This window comes from Protopterus annectens, chromosome 10.part0 (genome assembly GCF_019279795.1).
Source record: "Protopterus annectens isolate FY-2018-M chromosome 10.part0, PAN1.0, whole genome shotgun sequence".
NCBI classification, from domain to species: Eukaryota; Metazoa; Chordata; order Ceratodontiformes; family Protopteridae; genus Protopterus; species Protopterus annectens.
The window spans coordinates 572124369-572151337 of NC_056744.1; the positions used below are offsets into that span (position 1 = coordinate 572124369).

The following is a 26969-nucleotide window of genomic DNA, read 5'->3' on the forward strand; positions in this document are numbered from 1 at the left end:
TAACTAAAGTTCACTTATTGTCTGTTTCAGCATGTCTGCCTATGGATCCTCCTCTTTTAATGCATTTTTCATGCTTCGCTCATCACCCACCCCCAAATCTCACCCACCCAAGTATCTTCAAATTTATACTTTCACCTCATTGTCTGTTCACTCCCACAGCCCCCTTCCACCATCATAACTTGTTCTCTCTCCCTTTCACTCCTCCCACCTTGTCTCCAATCTTCCTCTTTTCCCCGCCCACCTTGGGCTGCCTGCTCTGTGGCTTGCCTCTCGCCTACCTCAACTGCCTTACTATCCTTTACTCAAAAGGTTGCAGAAGCTAGGGACAACAACCTCCTTGTCTCCTGTCTATTCCTTGATCCCCCTCTAAAGCCTTCGACACTGTGTCTCATCCCATCCTTCTTAACAAACTCTCAGACCTAAGCCTCTCTTCTTCTACTCTTGGTTGATTCCAATCCTACCTTACTGGCAGAAAACAAGCTGTTAGATGGCACAGGCTTTCTCACCCTTCCTTGATGTTCAAACAGGAGTACCCCAAGGCTCCATACGTGGGCCGCTCCTTTTCAACATTTTTACCAACAACCTACATTCTTCCTGCAGTCTCTCATCTGTAATCCAATACACAGATGACTCTACTCTCTTATCTATTTCCAATACTATCTCTGAACTACACTCACTAACACAGACTTCCTTTATATCTGTTGAAAAATGGCTCTGAAACAATCAGCTAATCCTTAACCCTAAGAAAACTCATCTCCTTCTCTTCCTACCTCAGACACTCTCTCACCTTAAATCCAACTTTTCTCTTTCCTCCCTAGATGGCACCACTATCTCCCCTGTCTCACACACCAAACTCCTTGGGGTAATTGATGACCAACTAAAATTTGACTTGCACATACAATAGGCCATCAAAAAACCCACCAAAAACTTGGACTAACAAAAAATTCCTCACTACTGCCACTAAACGCACTCTTGCACAGGTATTTCTCTTACCCAGTCTTCTATACTCTTCCCCCATCCTTACCAATATCCAAACTACCTCAGTGCAGAAACTGGGACAAATGTACAACAAAATTGCCAGATTTTTTCTAAACCAACCACGCTCTTCACATCACTGCCTCTTACTAAACAAACTTCAGTGGCTGGAATTTCCGCACCTTCTCCTACAATTGCAACTCCACACTACCTTTTCCATGCTCAACAACCCCTCTGCCTGCCCTGCTCTCGCCTCCCATGTAACTTCCTACTCCCCCCCCCCCCCCAGCCTCTCCGGAGTGCTGATCAGCATCTTCTCTCAGTTTATAAACCCAAAAGGAATATTGGCAAACTACTTTACAAAACTCTGTCTCACTAAATTGGAACAACTCCCTCTCCATATTAGATCCAACCTTTGCTTTCCCTGTTTTAAAAAGGAGCTTAAATCCCATCTACTAAACTTGAAATTATGCCGTTGCATTGACCACACGCAGTCTTAGTCTCTCCCACTGTATAACCTGTTGCATCTCCTAACTTTCTTTCTTTGTTAGTAACTTCTGCTTAAACTAATCTCGTAAACCCTCAACTCTACTACTATAGTCCCCTCCCATTCTCCACACTATCCCCCCACTTCCTATCACTCTCTATGCATTGTCCTTCTTTTGAACGATTATATTTTTGTTTTTACTCTCATATGTAGTAAATTTTAGACCACTGCTATCAATGCAACAGTGTTCATAATTTTTTATTTTGTTTTTCTCTTTATAATTAATTTTGTATTTGCATTGTTGTTTTTAATAGTTTTTGTCCTGTATGTTTATCTTTGCTTATATTTGCTGGGGCTCTTTCCCCTCTGGTCTCCACTGAAAATGGGTTTGTTTGCAAACTCAGTTGGACTAACCTGGTTAACAAATGTGAAATAAATAAATAAATTCTCATGTCAAAATATTTTTGAAAGGGGTTTTGTGTAAGAAGCCTCCAAGAAAAATGGTGACCCCCTCCTTTAATTTTGTGTCAGAGAAGCTAAGACTTGCTCCATTTGAACAGCTAAGCAGGCTGACTTGAGGTTCTTAATTTGGAAAACAGTTTTACTGATTGCTCTGACCTCTGCAGGAAGGGTATGTGAGTTGCAGGGTCTAACCGTGATTCATCCCTATCTCATTTTCCACAGGGGCAGGGTTTCTTTGAGAACTAATCATACTTTTATGCCTGAAGTGGTGTCCGAGTTTACTTTTAGTCAATCAGTCCATCTTCCCATTTTATTTTCTGAACCTAAAAATGGGGGCAAAAGGCTACTCCATACCCTGGATTGGCCACAGACAACCAGACTGGTATAATCTTGACAAAACTAAATCTTTCAGATATTCGGATCAGCTGTTCATTTCTTGTGAAGGTAAGAAAGAAGGGATAACCTGTGTTAAAGCCAACCTTTTCCAAGTGGTTGTCTATTACCTTTTGTTATACTCACTATAACTAAACTGTTCCAGACAGAGTTAAGACCTATTCTACCAGGGCCTTGGATTAATCTATGGCTTTTTGGAAAGGGTTAGATTCTAGAAGTATTCTAGGAGCAGTAACTTTGTCCTCTGTACATACTTTTATACAGCACTATAAACTTGATTCCTTCTCTAGGTCTAGATTAAGCTTTGCTAAGGCCATTCTCCAGGGGATCCTGGGCATTTCTCCCTCAACCTTCCAAATGTTGTAAACTGGGGTAATCTACCCATATAGCTAGGGCTTCGGCAGCAGTGATCACTGTATTGAACATAGTACAATTTTGTAAGTAAACTTACCATAACAGTTGATGCTTGAATGATCACTACTGCAGTAGCTGCTCCTTCCCTCCCTCCCCCATGTTTTTTTGGTGTGTTGTGTTTTTTTTTTTTTTTTTTTTTGCTGTTCCTAGCATTGTCCTTTCAGGGCTCAGCCTCCCTCTGTCTGCTGGCATGACCGCTCTGAAGGGCTAGTCAAGCCTAAATCTCATTCTGTGGAGTCACTGACTGCTTTTTCAGACTTTTTCAGAAATTCCGCTGTGGTTGAATTTTTTTCCTACAGCAAGTTGTTTTTTTATTGCATACCTTAGCTGGACGTATTGTCAAGATCCAAGGTTTCTTTTGGAACATCAGTCCTAAATGGGTATCCTTTTGTTATAACAACCATGGTTACAGATAGCTTTGGATTCAGACCCTTCAGCTGGATTGGATGGCCAGGATGAATGCGATATATAAGTTATATACTTAATATTACTTTGGATCCTTTCATCACAATCTTTCCGGTATGACATCTCTTCCTCTATTTCCCCCTGTCCAAATTATCTTTCTTCTGAGCACCTGTCAGACCATCCAGTAGCTCTTCTGCCCTTCTTTTCTATATTCAGTCATTTATCTTCCATTATTAGTCAGCAAACTCGATCTGAGGAAGGTTAGTACCCAGAGGGGTTATGGAAGGAAAAGATCTTAAAGGAATGCCAGGCATGTGGCACTAGCAGGGGCAGGTGGGATTTGACAAGCAGCTATATAGCCATTGGTCATATCGGACAGACTAGGATGAAAGGATCCCGCATTATGGCAAATACATAACTTCCAGTTACAGGACTTTCCACAGATCTCAGCAATTAATGTGACAACGTACTACTGCTAGTAGAACCTACATCCCATATCTTATTTCTCAGATAGTTTAACTGCATTTCAAGTATTTAAATTTGTACTGCTAGCACAGAAGTGTAGCTAGGTTGAAGCAAAAGGGGCGGTCGTCCTGTGCGAAACATGTTAGGAAACACAATCAGGAGATGCTAATCGGTTGTTAATGTATTACTGACATTCAGAAATAAATGCCGATAGTACATTTGCAGCCAGGGCTGAAGTGCTTTTAGCACTTGGTGTGTGTGTTTTTCTCATAAAGTAAGATTTGAGGGGGTCCAGACCGAAGTACTTTGTTGATAGAATAATCTTTGCCAGCCTTTTTGACTTTTTTCTTTTTACATAGAGAGACGTCAGCGAAACCTTTTCCATTGTTTAAGCTTGAGTGGCAGAAAAAAACACAAACGCTGAATCAGAAATACTTTGGATTTGAACCAGAGACTGGTATTAGGAGATGGAGATAACTAGGAAGAAGACCAGAAAAATTGTGAAGTTGGTGGTCACTCTGGAGGGATAAAGCCTTAACTATGACCAAGCTGCCTGGGGTTTGTTTAGTGCCTTGAGCAACTGATGGATCGGTAGAGGTGAGTAGATGTTACAATTCCAGGGAGAATGGTCTGAGGAGCATTCCCTACATGATCTCTGATGGAAACCCAGGACATGTGAAGAAGGGGGCATAGTCCAAAGAGGGATTATGCTGGGGACGTTGGCTGAGCTACCACTAAGCCAGGGTGATAACATCAGCATGTCTTCATTGTATGCCCTTCTTTTGGACAAAGCCAAGAGACTATGGGGGGGAATGGGTTGTAGGGAATAATAGACCCCCCCCAGGCATAATGGTGGTGGCCAAGGACTCCAGGATGCTTACATTCCACGACTGCTTGCAATGGACTTGGGGAAAGTTTTGGGGGATCTGAGTAGCAGGTAGACCCAGCACAGATGTGGGCCAGTAGTAGAAGGTCATAGGATGATGCAGGGGAGCCCCCCCCCCCGAAAAAAAAGCATTGATAAGTTAATGAATAAAAGGGGAGTATAAAGCATCGATCCCATTACACATAGGATTAGACATGTTAAATGTACCTTTACAAGAACAAGTGTCTGAGAGATTGGAGTTTTGTCAATCGTGTTTAGCTGGTGGGTGAACTGTAAAGCATATTTCTTTACATCATTAATGTTTAAAAGGACACTGAAGGGATTAAACAATTAATTGTAAATAAAGCCGTTTTTGTTATTATTATTATTTGTATAAAAATGCCATAATGTCATTTACATGCTATTTTGTAAGGCAGTTTTTGACTAAGTGCAGTCAGGGATATATATGTGTTACATTGTAAAGTATTCTTGTGTAGTGTGTAGTCACGGAGATTTTAAATTTGAGGTGGAGTGAGTCTCATCAGTGATCGCTGTGTATGCTAAATATATTCAAGTAAGGAACTACTTTTTCGTAGTTATAATGTATGGAAACTTTAGTCTGTAACAAGGTAAGAAAGGCTGGAAAGAAACAATTTAAAGTTTATATAATGTTTTGATCGTAGACTACTGGGCTGCAGGATGTAAAACTGTATTGATCACATTGTATGTAGAATTATGATAATCTCCTCTGTTTTTAGAGGGGTTGACATCTTGATTAATGTCCTTGGTTTAAGCCAAGATATTTTTAAGCAAATAGCTGTGAAAAATAAGACAAAATGATGAAAATAATGGACACTGGCTGTTTTCTTGTATTTGCAAAGTTATTAGCTGTCTTTTTATTAGTAAATACTCTCAGTGCGAGCCAATATGCCGCGGTGGTACGGCGGTAGCGTTGTTACCTCACAGCAAGAGGTTCTCCCGTTCGATTCTCGGCATGGCTTGGGAGTGCCTTCTGTGTGGAGTCTGCATGTCCTCCCCGTGGTTGGGTAACATTCGAAACACTTGCGTGCGTAAATGGGCGTGCCTTCGTTGAAGGTTGGGCGTTGAGCTGGCACCTCGGCATTTCTTAAAAAAAAAAAAAAATCTACTGCCAATCATTAGCAGACCAGAGTTCTGCTTTGTTGACCCCTTACCGGGAAAAAGCCGAAAGACAAACAACAATTCTCAGTGGGAGCCGAAGTCCACAGATGCTGTTTTGAGTGAAATTTACAAAGATTAGTTAATGCATATGCAAAGTTAATAGCTATTTTTTCTCATTACCAAATGTGTTTACTTGGAGACAAACTGTCTGCAAATGCAAGCAATTAATCAAGAGACATCTGAATACTTTGCTGAGAGAAATGTGTGAGGTACAATGCAATTATCATTTAAAGTTACGTCTACACACAGTTCACTGAAAATAAATTAGTAAGTTATACAAATAGTTGCCTCCCCAGTAGCTTTACTATCTTAATGGCATTTCATGTAACAGTGCGCAATTTAGTTTATTTATTCAAAGGTAGCCATTTCACCTTTTTTAGGGTTAAAAGTTAATATTTAGTAAAAGCATTTGGGTTGTCTTCTCAGTTCTAGGAGTGCAATTGAGATGAGAATATAACAGGGAATAATCAGTTGAAGTGGGAACACATGCTGTAATATGTCCTTTTGCATAGTTAACTTTAATTTTAGAATAGGTAATGTCTGCACTTCATAGTGGGCATATATATGGGAGCCTAGAAAGAAATATATAACAAAAGAGAGGAGATTTCTGAAGATATATACGAGTCTGTTTGGTATAGAAGATATGAATTCAGTAGTAGGAGCTCAAGACAGAATATACGTATTACTCCCCAGGCTGTAATAACTGGGCTAGACTGGTTAGAAATTATATCTTGCAATTATATTTTGCAAGAATGTGTATTTAATTGAAAGCCTTGACACATATCCAGTGGCTATTTCAGATTGTTCATCAATAAAAAATAAGATAAAGGTGCAAGGTAATGAATTAAAAATGAAACACTGGCACTTTCCTACTTTCCTCTTAAAAAAGAGGAATTTAAAGAACGGGTAGTGGAAATGATTTGAGAATTATTAGAGAAGAGAGAAGGGATAGCTAGTGAGTGGGATAAAATGAAAATGGAGTTTAAAAACAGGGTAGAAACAAGAGAATGAGTTAAAGGAAAGAATTAAAAGTTGTTTAGAGGAGTTGGCAAAGTATTATAAAGTATTGTATAATATGGAGAATCTCACAGAACAAGAAGAGAACTAAATGGGAAAATTAAGGAGAATGTGGATAATATGCATGAGTTTAGACAGGTTGCTGTTAACAATTTTTGATAACTCCAAAGCACAAAATATTTTAGTACAACAACTTAAGCAACAGAAAATATAAAGGGTACTTGTGAAACTTAGGGAGCTTATGACAAGAAAAATAACCAGACATCCTATAGAGTTGTTAGATATTTTGGAAGTTTTATGAAGATTTGTGTAAAGCAGAGGAATGTGGAAGCAAAGAAAAGTGACAAATGAAAAAAAATTATGGAAGACTTATGCCAAGATTAGAAGAAGATGAAGTTCAACAGTTAATAGTTAAATCAGGATGAGAGAAAATAAAAAAATAGTGGTATAGAATCAGTCAACAGGAACGTCACTGGGAGCAGACAGTATTCCTGTGGAAGTTAGAAGGGAATAATGTAATAAAGATCTGGAAGTTTCTGTTTAACAGTATTTAAAATAAAGGGGGTGTTAGCACCAGCATTTTAGAAGAAATCTGTGGTGGGACCCTTCAGACCCAGCTTCATATAAACCCATTTCAGTTTAAACAATGATTATAAAGTGTTTATGTATATAATAGCTAAGCGAATGGCAAAGGTGTTGCAAAGATTGATAGATATTGGTCCGTGTGTTTTTTGTGGAGGGAAGGCAAACATTTAATAACAATAGTAGAACAATGATGATTGGGAGGGGGACAATAGAGTGTAAGAAAGTACCACTACTGTTTATGGGTCTTGATGTAGAGAAAGCATTTGATAGTCAGTTGAGGTTTTATGACTAGGGCAATGGTAGCATTTACATACCCTGACAGAATAATAGGATTAATTAGAAGGCTATATGAACTATTGAAGGAAAGAATTAAGCTGGGAGAGTTCCTCTCCAACAAGCTATATTTGAAAAGAGGAGCGGAGGCAATATTGTCCTTTTCTCCTTTGTTGTTTGCTGTATACTTAGTGCTACTGGCAAAGAACATAAGGGGCTCAAATATTCAGTGATGTAAATGGTATGGTAATCTAGAAAGTCTTGATTTGCAGAATATATTATTATGGACTTTGAGGTGACCATAATTTCAGAACCACAGTACACCTGCTTCCACTGTTGGACCCTTGTCACCAGGACTGGGTTGATGGACAATACTTAGCAGCTTTTATATTGTACATTCAATCTTTATCATGTGCCTTAATGGCGACAGTGCTCTTTGTTTTTCTTTGCATTCCTAAGTGTATTTCTTACTTGTTGTTGCCGTTGTCTCTGTGGCATGGGCTGCGGTTGAAAAGGGACCCTGGATCAGTTCACTTACCCAGTTGACAAAGTGTGTATTTATGTATATATTAACTAAATATATAAATAAAATGGATGTAGTGCTTCAGGTTTGGGAGCTCTTCCGGTGTCCAGAATTATGCAGGAAGTGATCCCCTGCAGAGAGGTACTTCCATTCCATTGAACCTAGAGCCCTGGAACAAAAAATGCTTCTGCATCTGCATGGATTCTATCATGTGGTACAAGCAGATGAGCATAAATTTACCCCCTCTGCAGGGGAATGATGCTTACTGGGCAGTGGGTAGTAGTCAAGGGGATTACAATGTCAGCAGTTCATACTGTCAAAGAAGTAAATGAACAGGACGATACTCTGATCCAATCCTTCTGTCCCTTCATGGAGCTGAGGATTTGAAGCTCTTGCCTGACCAGGGTCTTCCAGGAATAGGTCACTCCAGAGATTAATCATTTTGCCGTTCAAGAGATGTAAGTCCTCCTAGAATTTTTCTTGGTTCAATGGGATATGGGACAGATAGCAGCAAACTAATTCTGTCTCATATGGCAGAGGTGATTTGTGCATGCATGTCCACATTTCCTGATGATTCCATCTCTAACTGCAAAATTGAGTGAAGAAAAACAGGTCTCTTTCTTTTGTGCAGCTTGGTGGCTGAGAAGGATACAATACCAGGCTCTTAAATCTTTCACAGTATAGGAGGCTATGTTGGTCCAGGCCTGTGATGTTCCCCATGGTTGTGAACTGCATTCAGCTCCACTAATAGGTGTATTTCTTGATGTATTCTCCTTGATCTTGCCAGATTTTCTGGCTGAGACCTTAAAGGTTATCATGGCTGCTAAGAAGCTGTCCACTGGGCAAGCCTAATTAAGCATTGCATTTTGCCCTGTTTGGCTAGCTTGCTGGTGAGTTTGATCTGCCTTAGACAATTGTATGACTTTATCCTCAATTATTTTATGGTCAGGGTGCATGAGTACCTAATTTGTATGCATTTTGATCTTGTTGAGATGCAGGATTGTAGCCCAACACTGGCTGGTTGAGCATTTCTGTCAAAGAATGCTGCATCTCCATACTGCTTTGACAAATCCTTCTTCTTTATGGGATCTAATCCTCATGATTGACAGGCTTGCCAGTGCACCATTTGAACCTACTTGCTCACTGGTGTTGAAGCTCTTGTCTCAGAATTTTTTTTCATGATAGCCCTCACATGTACTAGGATTTTTGCACTTCTTAGCCTTATATTTACAGTACCAAATCTTGTCTTTGACATGGGCCCCTCAGGACAAATCCATGTATCCTTCAGAAGGTGGGTTTGAAACTGTGCCTGAACCACTCCATTAATTTCCCAGTTTTTCTCAGGAAAGTGGGAAATGGGGAGAGAGAGGGCCCTTCACATCTGTGATTTGCACCGGCTGTTCATTTGACACACAAACTGAGTGCGCAGGCATTTAGGAAGACAGATCATTTGTTCATTGCATTTGCCAATGAGACACTTTAAAAATAGGTTTTCTGCATTTGATTGATATCAAGTACCTAACCGACTGCTAGCAAATGCTACTTTTGTAGCTCACTCAAGTTGGGGGAGTGGCTGACAACCTGTACTTGTTTCAAGCATGTTTTCATAACTAACATGGCAGTGGTCACCTCTACCAGATGGCAAGTTTCTGTATAAAATAAGAACAAATGCAAGTTATAGGTTCATAGGTTAGTACTAGGCTAACTGCCCTTGCGAGCCATTTTAAGCCTAGCCAATTATCCCTTGTGAGATTCAAACCCTGCACCTTGTGTTTGTAAGGCAAACACCCTAACCATTAGGCCACCCTCCCAACTTGGAGTTTTAGGGTTAGAGTTTTTGGGTTAGCATTTTGGTTCCAGGTTACAGTTACGGTTAGGGATCTTACTTCAACCAATGAGTAGTTGCAGTAAATCAAAATATGTTTGTCATGCTGAAAAACAACTTAAGCATACATGTTACATTGGTCCAGTAGGAATGACATCTGTAGTCTGTTTACCTTTGTTCCACACCTTCACCAAGTATTATTTCCTCAAACTATTTGGGAAGTTAGTACTCTAGTCTTTTGACATCTTCCATCTTAGTGGTTACTCTTTCGGATGCAGCCTAACAGGCTAACAAGGATAAATCTCTTATAGATATTCTGGTGAGAGAGTACATTTGTGTGTGAGCGTGTGTATCTCACACACACATAATACGGAGGGTGCTGTATGCCCCTTTGGGCTCCCTGTAAGTGGACAGGAACAGCCTGGGGGGTAGGGTCCATTTAAACATGTTTTTCATATTTTTGTTAATGTAACTGTATTTTTTCTGCTGCACTTAGACAACATAAAGTAAGCTTAAATAGAGCTTAGTTTGTGATCTTTAGGTGCTGTATTTGCACTTACATGGGCTGTACAACGTTGTTGAATAGTTTACTTATCCTAGGAAACTCTTGCGCTCAGATGAGTATGCTGTTACAGGCTATATGGCAACTTGGATTTTCTCATGAATATTCTCATGTAGAAACAGTGAATTAATGAAGGAGGTTACAGTGAATAATTAACCAGGTGGTTTCAGTTTGAATAACTGTATAAAATACTCCCCAGATTTGAAACAAAGATTTGTTTCAAATCTGGGAGTATTTTTGTATGGTTATTACACTGAGGTGGAAAGTTTCTTACAGTGTTTGTTTTTTGGGCTCTGTGTGTGACACTTTGCTTACCGAAACTTTGAGGGACTTTGCGGATTTTGTCTTGAAGTGAATATTTCTTACATTCAGATATATGTGAGTTTGAGAAACAGACAGTTTTTCTCGATTTTAAATGGTAGCATCATAAACACAGTTGATCCAATATCTGAAAAAGGTGACTATCAGAGTGGATTACGGTTCAAATAGTCCTAACATCAGAGAAGTTATTAGATCAAACTAAAAGGTTTTCCTGCATAATAGTTACATTTTCCAGGTAATGGGTATCGGTCCAGTTTTTATGTGCAAGATAAAACAAAGCCTAAGAATGAGTTTAGGAAAAGAAAGAACTAGTTATGTTAGTAGCAAGAATAAAGGCACTTCAAAATGTAGATTTTCTATGCAATGAAGGTACATTAACGAAGGCCCAGATATTGTTTTGACACATCTTGCTCGTGTTCAAGGTAAAGCAAGAAGTGCTTATAATTCAACAATTGTAATTGTAATTTATTTGGTGATATGACAGTTATGAGGTATTTTTTGTTGGCAAGACATCTTGTAAACTGTCACAACACAGTTATGCAAAGTTCTGGTTTGGAAAAAGCACAGAAAGAATGCTTTGGTAAGGCATTTGACAGATGTAGAAATTTTAGGAAAATTTAAGTGATTTGTACTTGAGCATGTGACTTTAGAATACAGAGGTGTTGATTTTAAAGCACTGTTGGACAAGAAAGAGATGGAATGGCAATTAAACCTGAAATTAACCAGGTTTAAATGATCATAGCATCAAATCACTACTGAGACTGAGAGCTGTTAATTAAAATTAATACTCCACCGTTCATTGTTTTTTAAACAAATATTCTTGGCCATGCATTTGATTGATTCATAATGTCTTGGGATTATCATGCCAAGGTTATTTAAGTTGTTAAATGAGCATTCTGCTTTTATTTTGATTAAGTCTTTGTAATTTAGTGGGGTGAAAGCACCGAGTAAGGATGTAGAAATGCCAGAAATGAACTTTGATCCCTCTGAAAGTTTTCTGAGTTGACCAAAAATCCTCCACCAAAAAGCCATCTTATGCTCAACCTTTCCTTTATGATTATATACCTGTTCTCTTGTCCTGTAAATTATATTCACTCCAAGTTTCCAATTTCCAAACCATATGCACTCTTCATTTCTCTAGCCAGTGTTATTGATGCATGATGTAAGAGAATGAACACTTTTCAGTGTCTTTTAATCCTTTGCTGTCTTAATAGTCATAGTCATTTTTAACTCTTAAACCAGCATCAGTTTTAAACACAAGGGTTATTGTCCTCTAAGAGAGGAAATTGACTGATTTCTGAGCAGTGACTGTCTGTAATATAGCTGGTGCATTGCCTTACTTATTGCTGATAGAAGTATAAAAACAAAGTTACTTAGTATTGTTGTACTAGCTTTTGTGGTAATTTCTGCAACATGCTTCTGTAGTGGCTGTGATGCAGATTGTTATGCATCAGCCCCATCAGTCTTTTTCAACAAGTAGTGCAATTTGAACATTGTCTCCAGTTACAGTCATTTGCAGGCTTTATTTTCTTAGCAGTTTTGTTTGTTGATTGAGTTCTTTACTTCACAGTTGGCCCTGCAATAGTCTCCTTACCGGCATTTCCTGTATTGGGTGCAGTTTTAGCAGTCAGTTTTGCCACATGCAACTGAATTGATTTTGGGACTAAATGTTCAGGTGACTGGCATGTGAAGTAGTCACCTTTGTTTCCCCCACCTTATCTCCCTCTTGTGGAATTCCAGTCCACTTGATTAGGAAAGCCCATACATTTCTCTATCTTTTTTATGCACCTACGTTTTATATCTGTCTTCTGTGGGACTTTGGGTTATCTTTGCACCTTTGAGCTCTTGTCAACATCTTATGTTGGCCTAAGCATAGATAGCCTAAGCATAGATAGCTTGCTAGGACTTCTCATTTTTCATTTGTTTTTGGTTCCTTCCCCATGCCATACCGCCAACTTACAAGGGTCCTGCTGTAGGCCATTGCTGCTTGGTCATTTCCTGAGGAGATGAAGTTTGAGTGACAGAACCCCAAGGCCATTGCATTGTAGGGATGTTCTTTTTTCTGTTGTTCTATGCTCTATTTCTAACCCACAGGTCGTGTTGTACATAAATGTAGTAAGGAAGATTTGTAGGACAAAAAATAGCTTTGTTTTAACTGTGTGTAGTGAAAATGTTGACAAGAAATTCTGTGCTTCTCCAACTTTTTAAGGTGCTCCAGCCATATGAGAAATTAACTTGTTTTGTAACCCTAACCATTCTTTTTTTTTTTTTTTTTTAATGAAGACTACACATTTTCTGCAGATGATAGCTACCAGCCCCGAGACTACCTGGCAGCCACAATGCACTTTATGCCTGGGCACTTTGCTTGTGACGTAGTATGGCGCACAATAATACAGATACATCCTCGCCTCAAGATGGGGCCCAGTATGGGTGTTGCACGGGGTAAGTCTGTAAACAGAAGCTTCCTAATGCAAGTTCATAGCTTTTTGGCACAGTTTCACCTATTTTGCTGAGACTTAAACTGTAACAATGTGAGTTTTGGCTTGATTTGCATTTGATAATGTTCTTTATCTACTGTATTTCCTATGTTGAGAATTATTGGTGTGCCTAAAGATCATAAAGTATAGTGCTGCATATGGGTATCACAGGTGAGGGGGTAAATTGTAGTGGGAAACTGTTGTTTTTATGACTAGTTCACTTCCATGTTCACTTGTTAATAGATGTTACTGGTAAGGAACCATGCAGTATTTTATTCAATAGAGAAGTATTTTGATTCTAAAAGGATTCAAAAGCAAAGTTCTTGTAGTTAAAGGAACCAGAGTAGGTGAGTGAGTAAAGTACAGTGGGGAAACTGCTGTTTCGTGTGACTTTTATCAATTTCATGTTCAGTTATTAATAGACCTTACTGATGAGGAACAATCCAGTGTTTCATTTTAAAAGGATTCAAAATCAAAGTTTCTGTAGTTACTGGAACCAGAGGTGCCAGTGTGTTGGAACATGGTGAGTGAACTGCTAAAATGTATAGCCATCTTAATAGTGTTTTTATACCCTTAGTATTTTTAAATAAACCTGTACATATATTTTCAGCCAAGCCATCTTACTGTACAGTAAGCATTTGTAATGAGCTTTCAGTTATAAAGAACAAAGAAAAACAAAATAAAACACCAAACAACAAATCAGTAAGAAAGATGCATATTCCAACTTTAATAGAAAACCCAGAAATGTACCCTGGCACAGGATGTATTTGCTGTAGCTTTTTGAAGCAGACCAGTCACACTCCAAGAAACGTCTGCCATTTGTTCCACACCCTTGACTGAATACCAGGATTCTCAGTGACAATCTCCAGGTTCTGATTATCATTTAGCAAGGAGTGAAAGTCTGCTACTATTAATGGCCCTGTCCTTTTCCATGATCTGTTTATCACATTCTTCCCTGCTATCATAATTAACTAAAGGTGTGAAGGGTCCTAAGGTGAAAGTACATACCCTGTAAGAAATAGGGTAGCAGTTAGGTTCACTAGACCCAGTCATAAAATGCTTTCCTTTTTTAAAGAAGCCATTTTATGACCGTCACAAAAGATATAAATTGATGTACCTAGTTCATCTGATGTACAACACCAACATAAAAGAAAACATTGGGGTACATAACTCAGATCCTGTGGAGAGTACAAAAATGCTTGAATAAGTACAGGCATATGTGGGACTTTATGGCATATTTTGGGATCTGTAACAGTGGTAGGCATCCATCTGCTAGGATTGTAATCCCCATGTTGCTTCCAAGCCCTTATATTTATGAGATAAGTGGGATCTTATTGCTAGAAGGATCTTGCACATCTCTGAAATGAGTTTTCTCATGCTCCGGTTACCCATTCTCAGCTTGAGCCACCATTCTATCCACCTTGGTCGATCATCTCTGGTTGTAGTTCCCACTGTTGATTTAGTATATATGTTCAAAAGATTATGTATCCAACTCTTGTCCCCTTCTGTCAAATTAAACCTTTCCTTCAGTCTAGTCCAGGGCAGCAGGATTTTAAGCTCATACATCTGACCCCAGTACTGCAAGTTTGGAACTGATTGTAACTTCAGTTTAGTGGTTTGGTTAAACATGTTCTACCTAATGCTCAGTACTATTAGTCATATACCCTCTAGTCAGTCTTTGTAAAATCAAGCACCCACTTAAATATTTTTATTAAGGCAGTAAATATTGGTGAGTTCTTTCTCCTGTCCCGTAACCTGATTATTTTTAAGTCTCTGTGCAGATGGGTTAGCCCACCTCCCATCTCCTCCATTATTAAGTATATCCATAAAGATTAAATGTCTCGAGAGATGCTAGCCCACATCATCCTGAGGTGGGCAGAGGCTACATACCATTCAAAACCAGGTAAGGAAAGACCTATCTGCTCCAGTGACAAGGATAGCATATCCTAGGCCAACCTAGGCTACTGTCCCAGCCATAAAAATGAGGTGGAAGCTTTCCTGAGTTGGTTTAAGAACTTTTCCTGGGGTCTGAGTGGTACACACTGAGTTGCATAAAACACAAGAGGCAACATAAGCCATTTAATGGGTATGATTATACGCTGAAAATCTAGTCTCAGTGCCCACACAAGGTGAAATGTTTCATAGATTTTTGAATCACAGCACCTAGAGTGCAAGTTAGGAAGACCTCTATAGAATCTGCACCCAAGTACATATTGCATAATTCCTCTGAAAGGAAGTGGTAGCTGTCCAGCATTGGGGTTTGTAAATTATTTTAATTATTTGGATTTTTAACTCATTAATTTTGTACCCTGAGATTGCTCCAAATTCCTTAATTCTCAAAGGCCATATCCAGGTTTTTCTTCTTATAAGAGGGCTATAGAAGTAGATCATCAACATACAAAGAGACTAATACATAATGATTTAGTTTCACATAACCTGAGAAAAGTACTTTCCTTAGCCTTTGTGCCAGACACTGTAAGTAAAATCCAAAGAGGAATGTCGAGATGGGGCGGCCCTATCTAGGACGCTTGTAAAGACAAATTGCCTTATGATAGAATTAGACTACAGTGATTGTAATAATGAGATTATCTGTGGTGGAATACCCATATTGTCCATTATTCCAAAAAGAAAATCCCATCTTACCTTGTCACAGGCTTTTTACAGTATCAGACTCAGTGTTAGAAGAGGAATGTCTCCCCAAGCCATGTCATCTAGTATAAGGAATGTTTTTATAAAACAGACATAGCCAATCTGATCCAGAGATATTAAGGAGAGTAGCATTGATGCCATTCTATTTGCCATCAGTGTTGTAAAGATCATGTAATCATGATTCAGGATTAAAATAGGGTGGTAAGATCCAACTCTAAAGTGGGCTTTCCCCTGCTTAGGTATGACTACCACATTTGCTTCTTTCCAGGAGGCTAACATATATTTGGATAATATGTTCATAGGTTGGTACTAGGCTATTGGCCCTAGGGCCTATACAAGCCTAGCCATGGCTATTTCTTCCCACAATATTTATTAATGTTGTTTGCAAGCACCATGAATGAGTCCTGAAACTTGGTTCCTACCATCTAATAAACTTCATTTGAAAGGCGATCTGGGCCAAGAGGCTTGCCCCTTTTTTATCTTGACCATGATTTGAGATATTTCTTTTTATGGAAGAGGGAGTGTAAAACATTTATACCTGTTTGAATATTAATTTTTGGAGGCCTAGGTTATTGAGATATTGTGAGATGATTGTAAACAGCTGTGGGCCCTGAGCATCTGCTGGGTAGTGCTGAACATAAAACTTGGAGAATTTATGAAAAATCTAATGAGGGGGAGAAATCTCTGAGTTAGTAGCTAAGGTACAAATTTTTAGAATGGAGCTCTCAGTCTGAGTCTGATGAAGAGATATCTGAGATTTAAGGAGATAAATTTCAATTCATTTAATCTGAATATTCTTTTAGCAAAATCTGGTTTATTTTGTGGGCTTCCTCCAGGCCTAGTGAATGCTACTGACTTTCATCATGGCTTCTTCTCTTAAGTGGGTCTATAGTTTTTTTTTTTTTAAGAGTTAAGTGAGTTTACTCTTAAAATTGGAACCAAAGGCTATATGTTGGGGATCTGACGTTACTGGTATGTGCCGTGTGGCTATAAGATTGTGTATAATTCCTGGAGTTAACAAGTTTCTTACAAGGAAAAGGTTCAGTCTGCAGGTTGAAGCTAAGGGAGACCTAACCTCATAATGGTAGCAAAGTAATGGTGAGCCATCAGAGATTGAGATCAGGTGTGTGTAAGTCCTAGAATTTGTGAACATGTTGTAATGAGACAAAAAGTTTGTCTGTCCTAGAGTGTGACCTGTTTCTAGGACAGTAACAACTGTATTCAGGGAGCTGGCACTTCAGCGATCTAAATAAGTCCGCAACTCACACTGCTACAGTAACATTACTCAGGTGCTTCTCCAGAGCCGGTATTTTAACTCTTCAGTGGATGGAGTGGACTTCATCTGGCAATAAAACTGTGTTCCAGCCTCCTGCTCACACTATAACTCTTTCATGTACATGAACCCAGTCCTGCATGTGTGCAGGATCCCTTACTAAAGTACCTGGAAGAAGGTGAACATTTGTTAAGAGAAGTATGAACCCATCTAACTTTCCTTTTAATTTAACATATTACTCCCACCTATGAATGCTGATATTTGCTATAGAAAAGGTCAGAGACTTCTTAAACAATGTAACTACCCCACTTCTTCTGCCATCCAGGTAGAAGGTAATGCAGTCCAGCCTGTAGCCCCTTCTTTCCAGTGTCAGAAGCTCATATTGAGACAGGTATGTTTCCTGTAGCATAAGAATGTTTGGATTCAGCTTTTAAAGTATTTGAACTTGTCCCTTTTGGTGGGATTGGTGACACTGTTCTGTGAGAGAATTCTTATCTTAATGTGAAATATAATGCCTCACATGATCCTAGATGTGCAAATATGAATTGGAAGGTTGAGCTATTCCCCCAGTAAAATGCTACATACCTAGGCTTCACTCTTGAGCGTATTCTATTTGCCAACATTCTGCACTAATTGTACTCTCCCAGGACATAAATAAAAAGCATTTAAAAAATAACAAAGTAAGGTGACAATCAGCTACATACAACTTACTAGTTCCATGAACACAAGTAAACATAGAAATCAGATGTAGCAGCATGTCAACTTCCCAAGGAGTTGGCAGTACACCTCCATTGGATAGTAACCTATTTAATTAAAGAGAAACACTCAAAATATGTTGAGAGTTTTTAAAAACCTTCTCAAGAAAGTCTTAGATTTGTTAAGCCCTATGTTGAAGTCCCCCACTGTAAGTCCATCAGGTGCAAAATTCAAAACATAATATCGTGTTTGTAAACAGTAGTCTTCCAGTGGTAAGCAGTGTAGCTTACTGAAAACAGATTCTTCACAGTACATCATATAATAGTTCTCTCTGAGAGACAAGTACCACAGGAGTCCCATTTATTATCAGTTGCAATCCTTTTTCAGTAGCAGTTTCAAGGGTCCTCCAGCAGAACCAAACACGTGAGACACTGATTCACACCTACACTAAACACCACTCCAGCAAGTGAGGAAACATCCACCTAATCCGGACAAAAATCATGGTAATGATTGAATCTTGCCCTGTTATTCAAGAATTGAAAGCAGACAGTGCCCATTAGGCAGTACTATACATTTCAAGTAATCTGTAGGTGGAGAGGTACTTATGCACTTGCCTAAGGTCTTGCATTGGGCATTGAAAAAAACAAAGAATCACAAAAATGAGGACAGACCTCTCCCACATTTGCATGTCTGCTGAGAAACTGGATGCAGTCATCAGGCGCCAGAATCGAGGTTAGCTGAGATTGCACATTTGTATGTCCATCCCACTTGTCAGGCTATGTAGGTTTCTGTATCTGCTAAGGTGGGAAAATCGAGAACAAAAACTACAGATGCCCAGTTTTTAAAGACAGTCTCTTGCCTAGTTCTGCAGGAAAGTATTTAACTCTGCCAGTCAAGATTTGTTGATCCCAAAAGTGTTAGTAAAACGTCAGTCAACAGCTGGCCAAATGAAACCCCTAGCATTCTTGCAGAGTAGGCAGTGGAGATTGTAAGACCAGCTTTGCTGAAGAGGAGGATACCTTTTTTCTCTCCAAAAACTACTGCTTAAAAAGTGGAAATGGCTCCTGACTGGTGGTCATGGCATTTACTGAGTTGGTCCCCTTGGATCTGGGTCCAGTATCTGTGTCAGACGTTTCCCAAGATCTATAGTCTCCTCCCTGAGAGTGGAGCTTCAGCTGAGCTTTGTCTGGAATGGAAAGTGTGACCTGCCCTTTAGGGGCTTGGACTTTGAAGACTGGTGGACACTGCATCCAATATTTCCAGCATTTTTCTATCATTAGTCTTATGACTGGTCGAAAGACCATCACGTGCTTCTTTGTCTGGTTGGCAAGTCTAAGTCACAGTATATTATAACTCTTCCCAGCTTTATTCTTTTTCCAGGGTCCAGAGCCATTTCAGGATTTGCTCTCTAATCAAAAATTGCCTCTGAGCCTGATTTTGCTGACTCATGGTAGACAAATTCTATGTGCTCTTTCCAGGGCGATAGTTTTAGAGGGGAGCCCCCCCCATTCAGCTAACCTGCTTATTATGAAATGTCATTCCCCTCCACAGATTCATGTGTGCCACTGAAGGGTAAGTTCTTGCAGTGCACTTTATCCTGCTGATCAGTAAGCTTTGCCTTTCTTAGTTCCAGTGTGCTAGCATTTGATGGAGAGAAGTGATAGTGTAGTCAAGCTCTACCATGCAGTCTGAGTGTTTTCTTAGTTAGATGCCACACTTTAACAGATGCCCATGGCCTTAGTGCTTTATTTTTAACATTTATCACTTTATTTCTACCTTGGCAATTATTTTTTATGTCTTTCATCCTACTTAGGTTAAATATACACGTGTTCATTCGTGTTAGTTATATTATTCATATTATTCACATTATGATTTGTTTTTGACACACAAACCTGATGAAATATTTATTTGATACGAAAGTGATCTTTGTTAAAAGTGGTTTAGTTTATATGTATTAATATTTATTCTGGTAGATATCTAGTGGTAGCTCTTGTGGAAACAGATACCTCATAGGGATTACCATACCTTGTGTATACCTTGTTTAGGGCCTGAGCACGACGTTGTTGGTTGCCGCTCTTGTGCTAGATTTAACAAACGCACTATTAAGAGGAGGTTAGACTGTGCCAGGTTAGTGTTTGGGAAGCGTTGTAATTATAAAATGCCGCCGGATGCTCCGACGCCCGCTTCGGCCCAAGCGCAAGGACAAAACAGCGGTTTAGGATGAACCGCAGTCCCGGACCGGTTCTTTAGAAGGCTCAGTGGAGCCAGAGGTTTTGCCAGGAGTTTCTGGAGTCTCAGAAGACTTTACTGTTACAGGATGTGCCTCTCAGGAGGTAGGCCAGGCTGAGGGGCTTCTCAGGTGACTGTTCTTCCCTCTCTTCCCAAGGTGGTTAGAGCCTCTTCTGTCCAAGGCTTCTTTGAGAGGCAGGCCAGTTCAGCTTCAGTGGGGGCTTCTCCTAGCATTCTTCTGTACCTAAGAAACATATGCTTAAAATGGCAGAAGATTTGATTACTATGATTAGAGGTTCTATGCCCCCCCCTGATAAGAGGCCTAGGGTGGAACCTGAGTTTGATAGTTTTGAACAGTGTTCAGAGGCTTCTGAGTCTTCTGGAGACTTGCCGGAGTATCCTCCTTATTCTGATTCTGATGTGGATGATTCCACTCCTTCTGCAGCTCCTCCTGAGGATTTTTCTTTTTCAGAGACTCTGCATTCCATGAGGGAGCATTTTAAATGGGAAGGCCAGGATTACTCTGATTCCAGGAAAAGGCTTAGGGAATTCTTGTTTTTACCCCAGCATAGGCCCTTAGCTATACCTCCTGTGTTGAATGTGGTGGAAGATGTTTTTGCAGAGGCTTCCCTGAACCCTGATTCTTTGCCTCCTGCTCCTGTTAAACCTGGATAGGTATTATAGGGTGCCTGAAGCTCATAAGTATCTTTTAAGAGTCCTAGGGCAGACCCAGAAACTATTTCAGGGGCCTAAAGGTGTTAAAGGCTTCTGTGGTGAAAAAGCCTGTTCCCACTGATAAAGAGGCACGGGCTTTGGATAGATGGGGAAAGAAAGTGTATACTTCTTCCACTCTAGCCATGAGGGCGTTGAATTGTCAGTTTCACATCCCAGAATATCAGAATTATCTCCTTTCACAATTGAAATCTAAGGTGGATGCTCTGGCGGAAGGTATTGAGTGTAAAGAGTTTAGTTCATGTGTCTGAACAAGTGGGTAAGCATTCTTGCAATGTGGTTTTGATGCTGTACAGGCCTCCTCGAGGGTGGCTGCCACTGTTCTGTTCTTCGTGAGGCATGCCTGGTTGAAGGATCAGAATTTAGCTGAGCATGTTAAGACAAGGATTTTGGATGCTCCTTTACAGTCTGATGTGTTGTTTGGTTCGCCCTGTGGAAGCAGTTTTAAAGAAAATGGAGGACAAGGCTAAGTCTATGCAAACTGTTAAAGATTTTTGCAGGTGCCTCCAAGTTTAGTAGAAATTGGCCTGCTAAGGGGTGGACATATCCTGCTTATGATTCCCAGTCTAGGGGTAGGTCTAGACGTGGTAGGGGCCTCAAGGTTCTTTTAGGCCTAGAACAGGGAGTTCACCTGCTCAGACTTCTGGTGAGGGCAGGGGTCAGTCCTTTCAGAAACAGACCCAATGACCTACCTTTTCAGCTGCCAGAGATTCCTTCTGGCAGCACCTTTGGGAGGAAGACTGTCTCTTTTCAAAGAAAATTGGGATTTAATTACCCAAGACAGATGGGTGTTGGATATCATTCACGGTTACAGGTTTTATTTCCATAATGCCTCCTTTCAAAGGCATGCCAGACGTTCCTCCTCACAAAGAAAAGAGGCTCACAAGCAAATTTCTCAGTTACTCCAAATAGGGGCCATTCAGCCAGTCCCTGTATCCAGAAAGGGGCCTAGGATTTTATTCTCGCCTGTTCCTAGTACCAAAGAAGGGGAACACGTGGAGACCAATTTTGGATTTATCTATCCTCAACACTTATCTGGACATTCCCAAGTTCAAAATGTTGACGTTACAAACAGCTTTTACCTCTGCTGGGCAAAGATCACTGGATGGTAACTTTAGATCTCAAGGAAGCTTACCTTCATGTGCCTATAAGGCTAAGTTGCAGGAAGTATCTGCTGAGCTGGAAATTCTCATTATCAGTTCTCTGCATTGCCCTTTGGCTTATCTACTGCCCAGAGTATTCACAAAGGTTCTGGCTCCAGTGATAGCTTACTTCAGGCTAAGGAATTCAAATCTATCCTTACTTGGACGACTGCCTGATTCTGGCTCAAGAATAGGAAGACTTTCTACAGCATCTGGAATATGTCATAGCAGTGCTAAGATGCCTAGGGTATTCTGTGAACGAAATAAAGTCCAGTCTAGTACCCTCTCAAGACATGTGCTTTCTGGGTGTGAGACTGAATACAGCCCAGATGGCCTTTTAACCCCGGACAAACAAAAGAATCTTTCACTTTACTTCCATCAACTATCTCATCAGTCCGGCTGACTGCAAGGACAGTCCTTCAAGCATTAGGGTTCATGGCATCTTGTATTCTGGTGCTTCCCAATGCCAAACTGCATATGAGGAAGCTACAATGGTATCTCAAAAATGTATGGACACAGCACTGCCAGGATTTGGACACTGTCATTCAAATAATACCTTGCATTCAAAAGGAATTTTTGTGGTGGGCTCAGGAATGTCACCTAAACAAGGGACTCTCTGTGACCCGGCCAGAGGAGTCAGATTCTTAACGACAGATGCCTCAGACATTGCTTGGGGAGCTCATCTAAATGGAAAGTGGATACAAGACAAGTGGCCTGCCAGACTACAGCATCTACATATCAACATGAAGGAGATGTTAGCAGACCAGTTTGCATTAATGGCTTTCAAGGAGTTACTTCTTCCAGGGCAGGTGTTGATTCTAACAGACAACACAACTGTCATGTGGGACGTCAACAAGCAAGGGGGAACACATTCTGATCCTCTATGCAGGCAAGCAATGATTTTATGGGAGACTGCTTAAGATTGCAATTAACTCTTCAGGCAAGGTTTCTGCCGGGAGCACAGAACTCCTTAGCAGATGTGTTCATGACAAATCATGGATCCCAGAAAGTGGAAACTGGATTCACTTTCTCCAAAAATTGCACAGGTTTCATCACAGCTGGTGGATGCTCTTCATGATGCCTTTCCACCTTTCCAAACCAAAGCTCAGAGCCAAAGGATGATTTTAATAGCTCCAGATTGGCCAGCACTGGTACCCATTACTGAGGAGTCTGGTAAGAAGCCTCCATGGTTTTACCTTTCCTCCTCTTCCTCTTTCTTCAACAGGTATTCTTCTAAAGGTCAGCAAACAGCAAGGAATGATTTTGGAAGCTAGAAGGCCTCAAGGAAAGTGTAATTGGAAGAGATTTTATTTTGGAGTACAGGAATTTGTTGAGCTCTTCAATATCTTACTGAGTTTACAAAGGTTTGTCCTTCTCTTCCATTAAGATTCATGCTGCAGCAATTTCAGCTCACTATGATTGTGACCCACCATTGTCATCCTTTGTTCAAGCAATTTCTTAGAGGGGCAAAGAATATAAGACCCCACGTAGAGCTCCTACTCCTGCTTGGGATCTCAATTTTGTGTTGGAAAAACTTACTCTACAACCTTTTGAGCCTGCAGCTACTGCTGAATTGAAATACTTTATCATGGAAGACTGCTTTTCTGTTGGCCATTACTTCTGCAAGAAGGGTTTCTGAGTTGCAGGCCCTTATGGCAGTAGAGCCTTTTGATTTTCCATAAGGATAGGGTATCATTACGCACTAATCCTTCCTTTATGCCTAAGGTGGTTTCTAGTGTGGCTTTAAACCAAACTATTCATTTGCCTACTTTTTATGCAGATCCCCAAAATAAAGGGGAAAAGATTTTGCACACTTTAGATGTACACAGGCAATTGCGTTATTATTTAAGCAGGACTAAGGATTTTAGGCAGTCTCAGCAGTTGTTTGTTTCTTTTGCTTTGAGTTCTCAGGGCAAGCCTGTGTCAAAACAAACTATTTCTAGGTGGATTGGCTTTTGCATTGCATTTTGTTATTCCCATCATGGCAAGGAGATTCCAGCTGGGATTAGGCCTCATTCCACTAGGGCTACTGCCACTTCAACAGCATTTCTAAGGGGGTTGGCAACTAAGGATATTTTGGAGGCAGCTACTTGGAGTTCAGTGCATACTTTCTAAGCATTATCACCTTCCTATCTACTCTAAGTCTAGGGCTGGTTTTGCCACAGCTGTTTTGCAAGGCATGTTGTCAGCTCCTGCTTCTTATGATTTGCCAGCCTCCCTTACCTCTGCTTTGGGATTCTACCCAATAGGACTGCAGCAATGGGGAATGAAGAACATAGTACAGTTTTGTACCTACCATAAATGTAGATGTTCGAGGATCCACATTGCTGCAGTCCAATTTACTCCCTCCTTCCCTCTGTGTTTAGGGGTTGTGTAGGTGAGGTTACATGCTTATATATTTTTTGTATATATTCTTGTATATATTGTACATATTTTTGGTGCAGGTATTTTGGGCCTTGTCTTTTTAGGGTCTTCTGTCATCTGGGGCAAGAAAAGACTGAGGATATGACGTCGGTCATGCCCTGACGCTCTGACGTCAGTCTAATGCGCCTGACCGACGCCAGCCTATACTTTGGTATTCGGGCCGACTGATGGACTATACCCAATAGTTAGGACTGCAGCAATGGGATCCTCGAACATCTACATTTATGGTAGGTACAAAACTGTACTTTATTCAAGAATAGAAAGCAGACAGTGCCCATTAAGCAGTACTATACATTTCAAGTGATCTGTAGGTGGAGAGGTACTTATGCACTTGCCTAAGGTCTTGCATTGGGCATTGAAAAACAAAGAATCACAAAATGAGGACAGACCTCCCACATTTGCATGTCGGAGAAACTGGATGCAGTCATCAGGCGCCAGAATCGAGGTTAGCTGGTACATTTGTATGTCCATCCCACTTGTCAGCTAGGTTTCTGTATCTGCTAAGGTGGAAAATCGAGAACAAAACTACAGATGCCCAGTTTTAAAGACAGTCTCTGCCTAGTTCTGCAGGAAAGTATTTAACTCCAGTCAAGATTTGTTGATCCCAAAAGTGTAAACGTCAGTCAACAGCTCAAATGAAACTAGCATTCTTGCAGAGTAGGCAGTGAGATTGTAAGACCAGCTTTGCTAAAAATTTTTCATTTGGGGCACTCCTAAAAGAATTTTGTCATAAAGATGTTCTTTGGGCAATTGGCAAGGGGGCTATTGCAGGCCCTCCCTGACTTTTAAATTTTCCCTTTTAAGGTGGGTATTTTAAATTCTAACCCTTTGGCTAGTGGTTTCAAATGGGTTTAAACCAATTTTCCCCCATTTCCCAAATTTTTTCGTACAAAATTAAAGGGGAAAATTTTTGGGGGCACTTTGTTTTCCAAAGGAATGTTTTTAATTTGGGATTAAGTTAGGCCAGGTCTGCACCAGTTGTTTGTTTTTTTTCCCCTTTTTGGGGAACCTTGTGCCCAATTTGGTGGTTGGCTTTCATTGCAATTTTTTTACCACGGGCCTTCCGTGTTGGCCTTTCCCTGAGTTTTACAACAAGACCCCGGGGGTGAGCTTTGGAATTTTGGGAACGGTTTGGAGTCTAAATTTTTCCCCAGCAATTTACCATTTTTTTCCCTTAACCCAGTTTGTCCACAGTGTTTGGGATTTTAAGTTTGGGGGCTTTTTAAAATTGCCAGTTTTTTCCCGCTTTGGGTTTCTACCCTGTGGCCCCCTTCCCCAATGGTTGGGACTTTTTTTGAAACCAACCATTTAAAGGGGGATTGCCCAAAACCACTGGGAAATCCATTTTTATCCCTTTACTTTTTTTGAGGTAGGTGACTTTAATATTTGAAAACTGTATTTTTGCATATTTTCCAGGATTTGGGCCCCCTTTTGGGGGGCCCACTGGCGAGATTTTTTTGGGAATACCTGGTAAGGCGGTTTAAAAGTATGTTTGGGTTAGCTCTTTGGAGCATGAGCCGGAACCTTCTGGCCCTTTGGATGCGGTTTTCCCTTTGGAGAGTTTTACCTAAACATCTAATTTAGGGGGACCCGGGGTAATTTTCCTTTGAAGAGAAATTTGCCCTTAACGTACTAATTTCAATGTCGGGGGGGTTTAGGATTTTATTTTGGCTAATTCTGGCAATTGGGAATTACCCCAGGTTCCAAAATAAAGATCCTTTGATTTTTTGGGGCCTGTGAAATTTTTCCCGAACGGCTTAGCTAGATTGCCCTGTTTTTCCAATACTGTCAGTGAGGTTTCTTTTGGGTTCACAATAGTTCCCTTTTTTAAAGGTTTTGGGGGGGTTCCAAAAAGGGATCTGCCTTTAAGGAGGGGGTTTGGGTTTTAGGGTTGAATCCATCACCCAAGGGGGCCAAAAAAACCCTAATTCTGGGTGGGGATTTTAAGGGGGGGCTTTGAAGGAAATTTTTTTTTAAAAATTTGTTTTAAAAATTTTTTTCCACTGTGGTTTTCGGGGAAAGGGGGGGGTTTGGGTTGGGGAATTCAGGAAAGTTTTGGTCGACTTCCAAAGGAAAAACTTTTTCCTGGAGATGGATTTCCCCATTTGGTTGATGGAAAGTTGTCCCCTTTGGGGGTTGGTAATTTTTTTTTAACATTTGTTTTAAAAATTTCCCGGGACTTTTAGGGTTTGGAGCTGAGAAGCCCCAGTCTTTTTGGGTAGTTAAGTCCAATAAAATTTTTAAAACCTTTTATATTTTCCGGGGTTTTCCGGGAAGGCCAGGGGGGGTTTTGGGGTTTTATGTCTAGCGGCTTAAACTGGAAGCGTTTCATGTTTTCCAAATTGGCCCGAATTTTTGGACCCAGGGACTATACCCAATAGTTAGGACTGCAGCAATGGGATCCTCGAACATCTACATTTATGGTAGGTACAAAACTGTACTTTATTCAAGAATAGAAAGCAGACAGTGCCCATTAAGCAGTACTATACATTTCAAGTGATCTGTAGGTGGAGAGGTACTTATGCACTTGCCTAAGGTCTTGCATTGGGCATTGAAAAAAACAAAGAATCACAAA

General features: G+C 40.3%; 1 protein-coding gene across 2 annotated transcripts in view; it reads left to right on the forward strand.

Moving 5' to 3' along the window:
• The window catches only part of SZT2 (SZT2 subunit of KICSTOR complex), a 3556133-nt gene that overhangs the window by 1847513 nt on the left and 1681651 nt on the right, over positions 1-26969 (forward strand). For both annotated transcript variants that reach the window (XM_044085412.1, XM_044085413.1), the window contains exon 43: positions 13056-13214. In XM_044085412.1, the coding sequence (XP_043941347.1) occupies positions 13056-13214 (159 nt within the window). The remainder of the gene's footprint in view (positions 1-13055; positions 13215-26969) is intronic.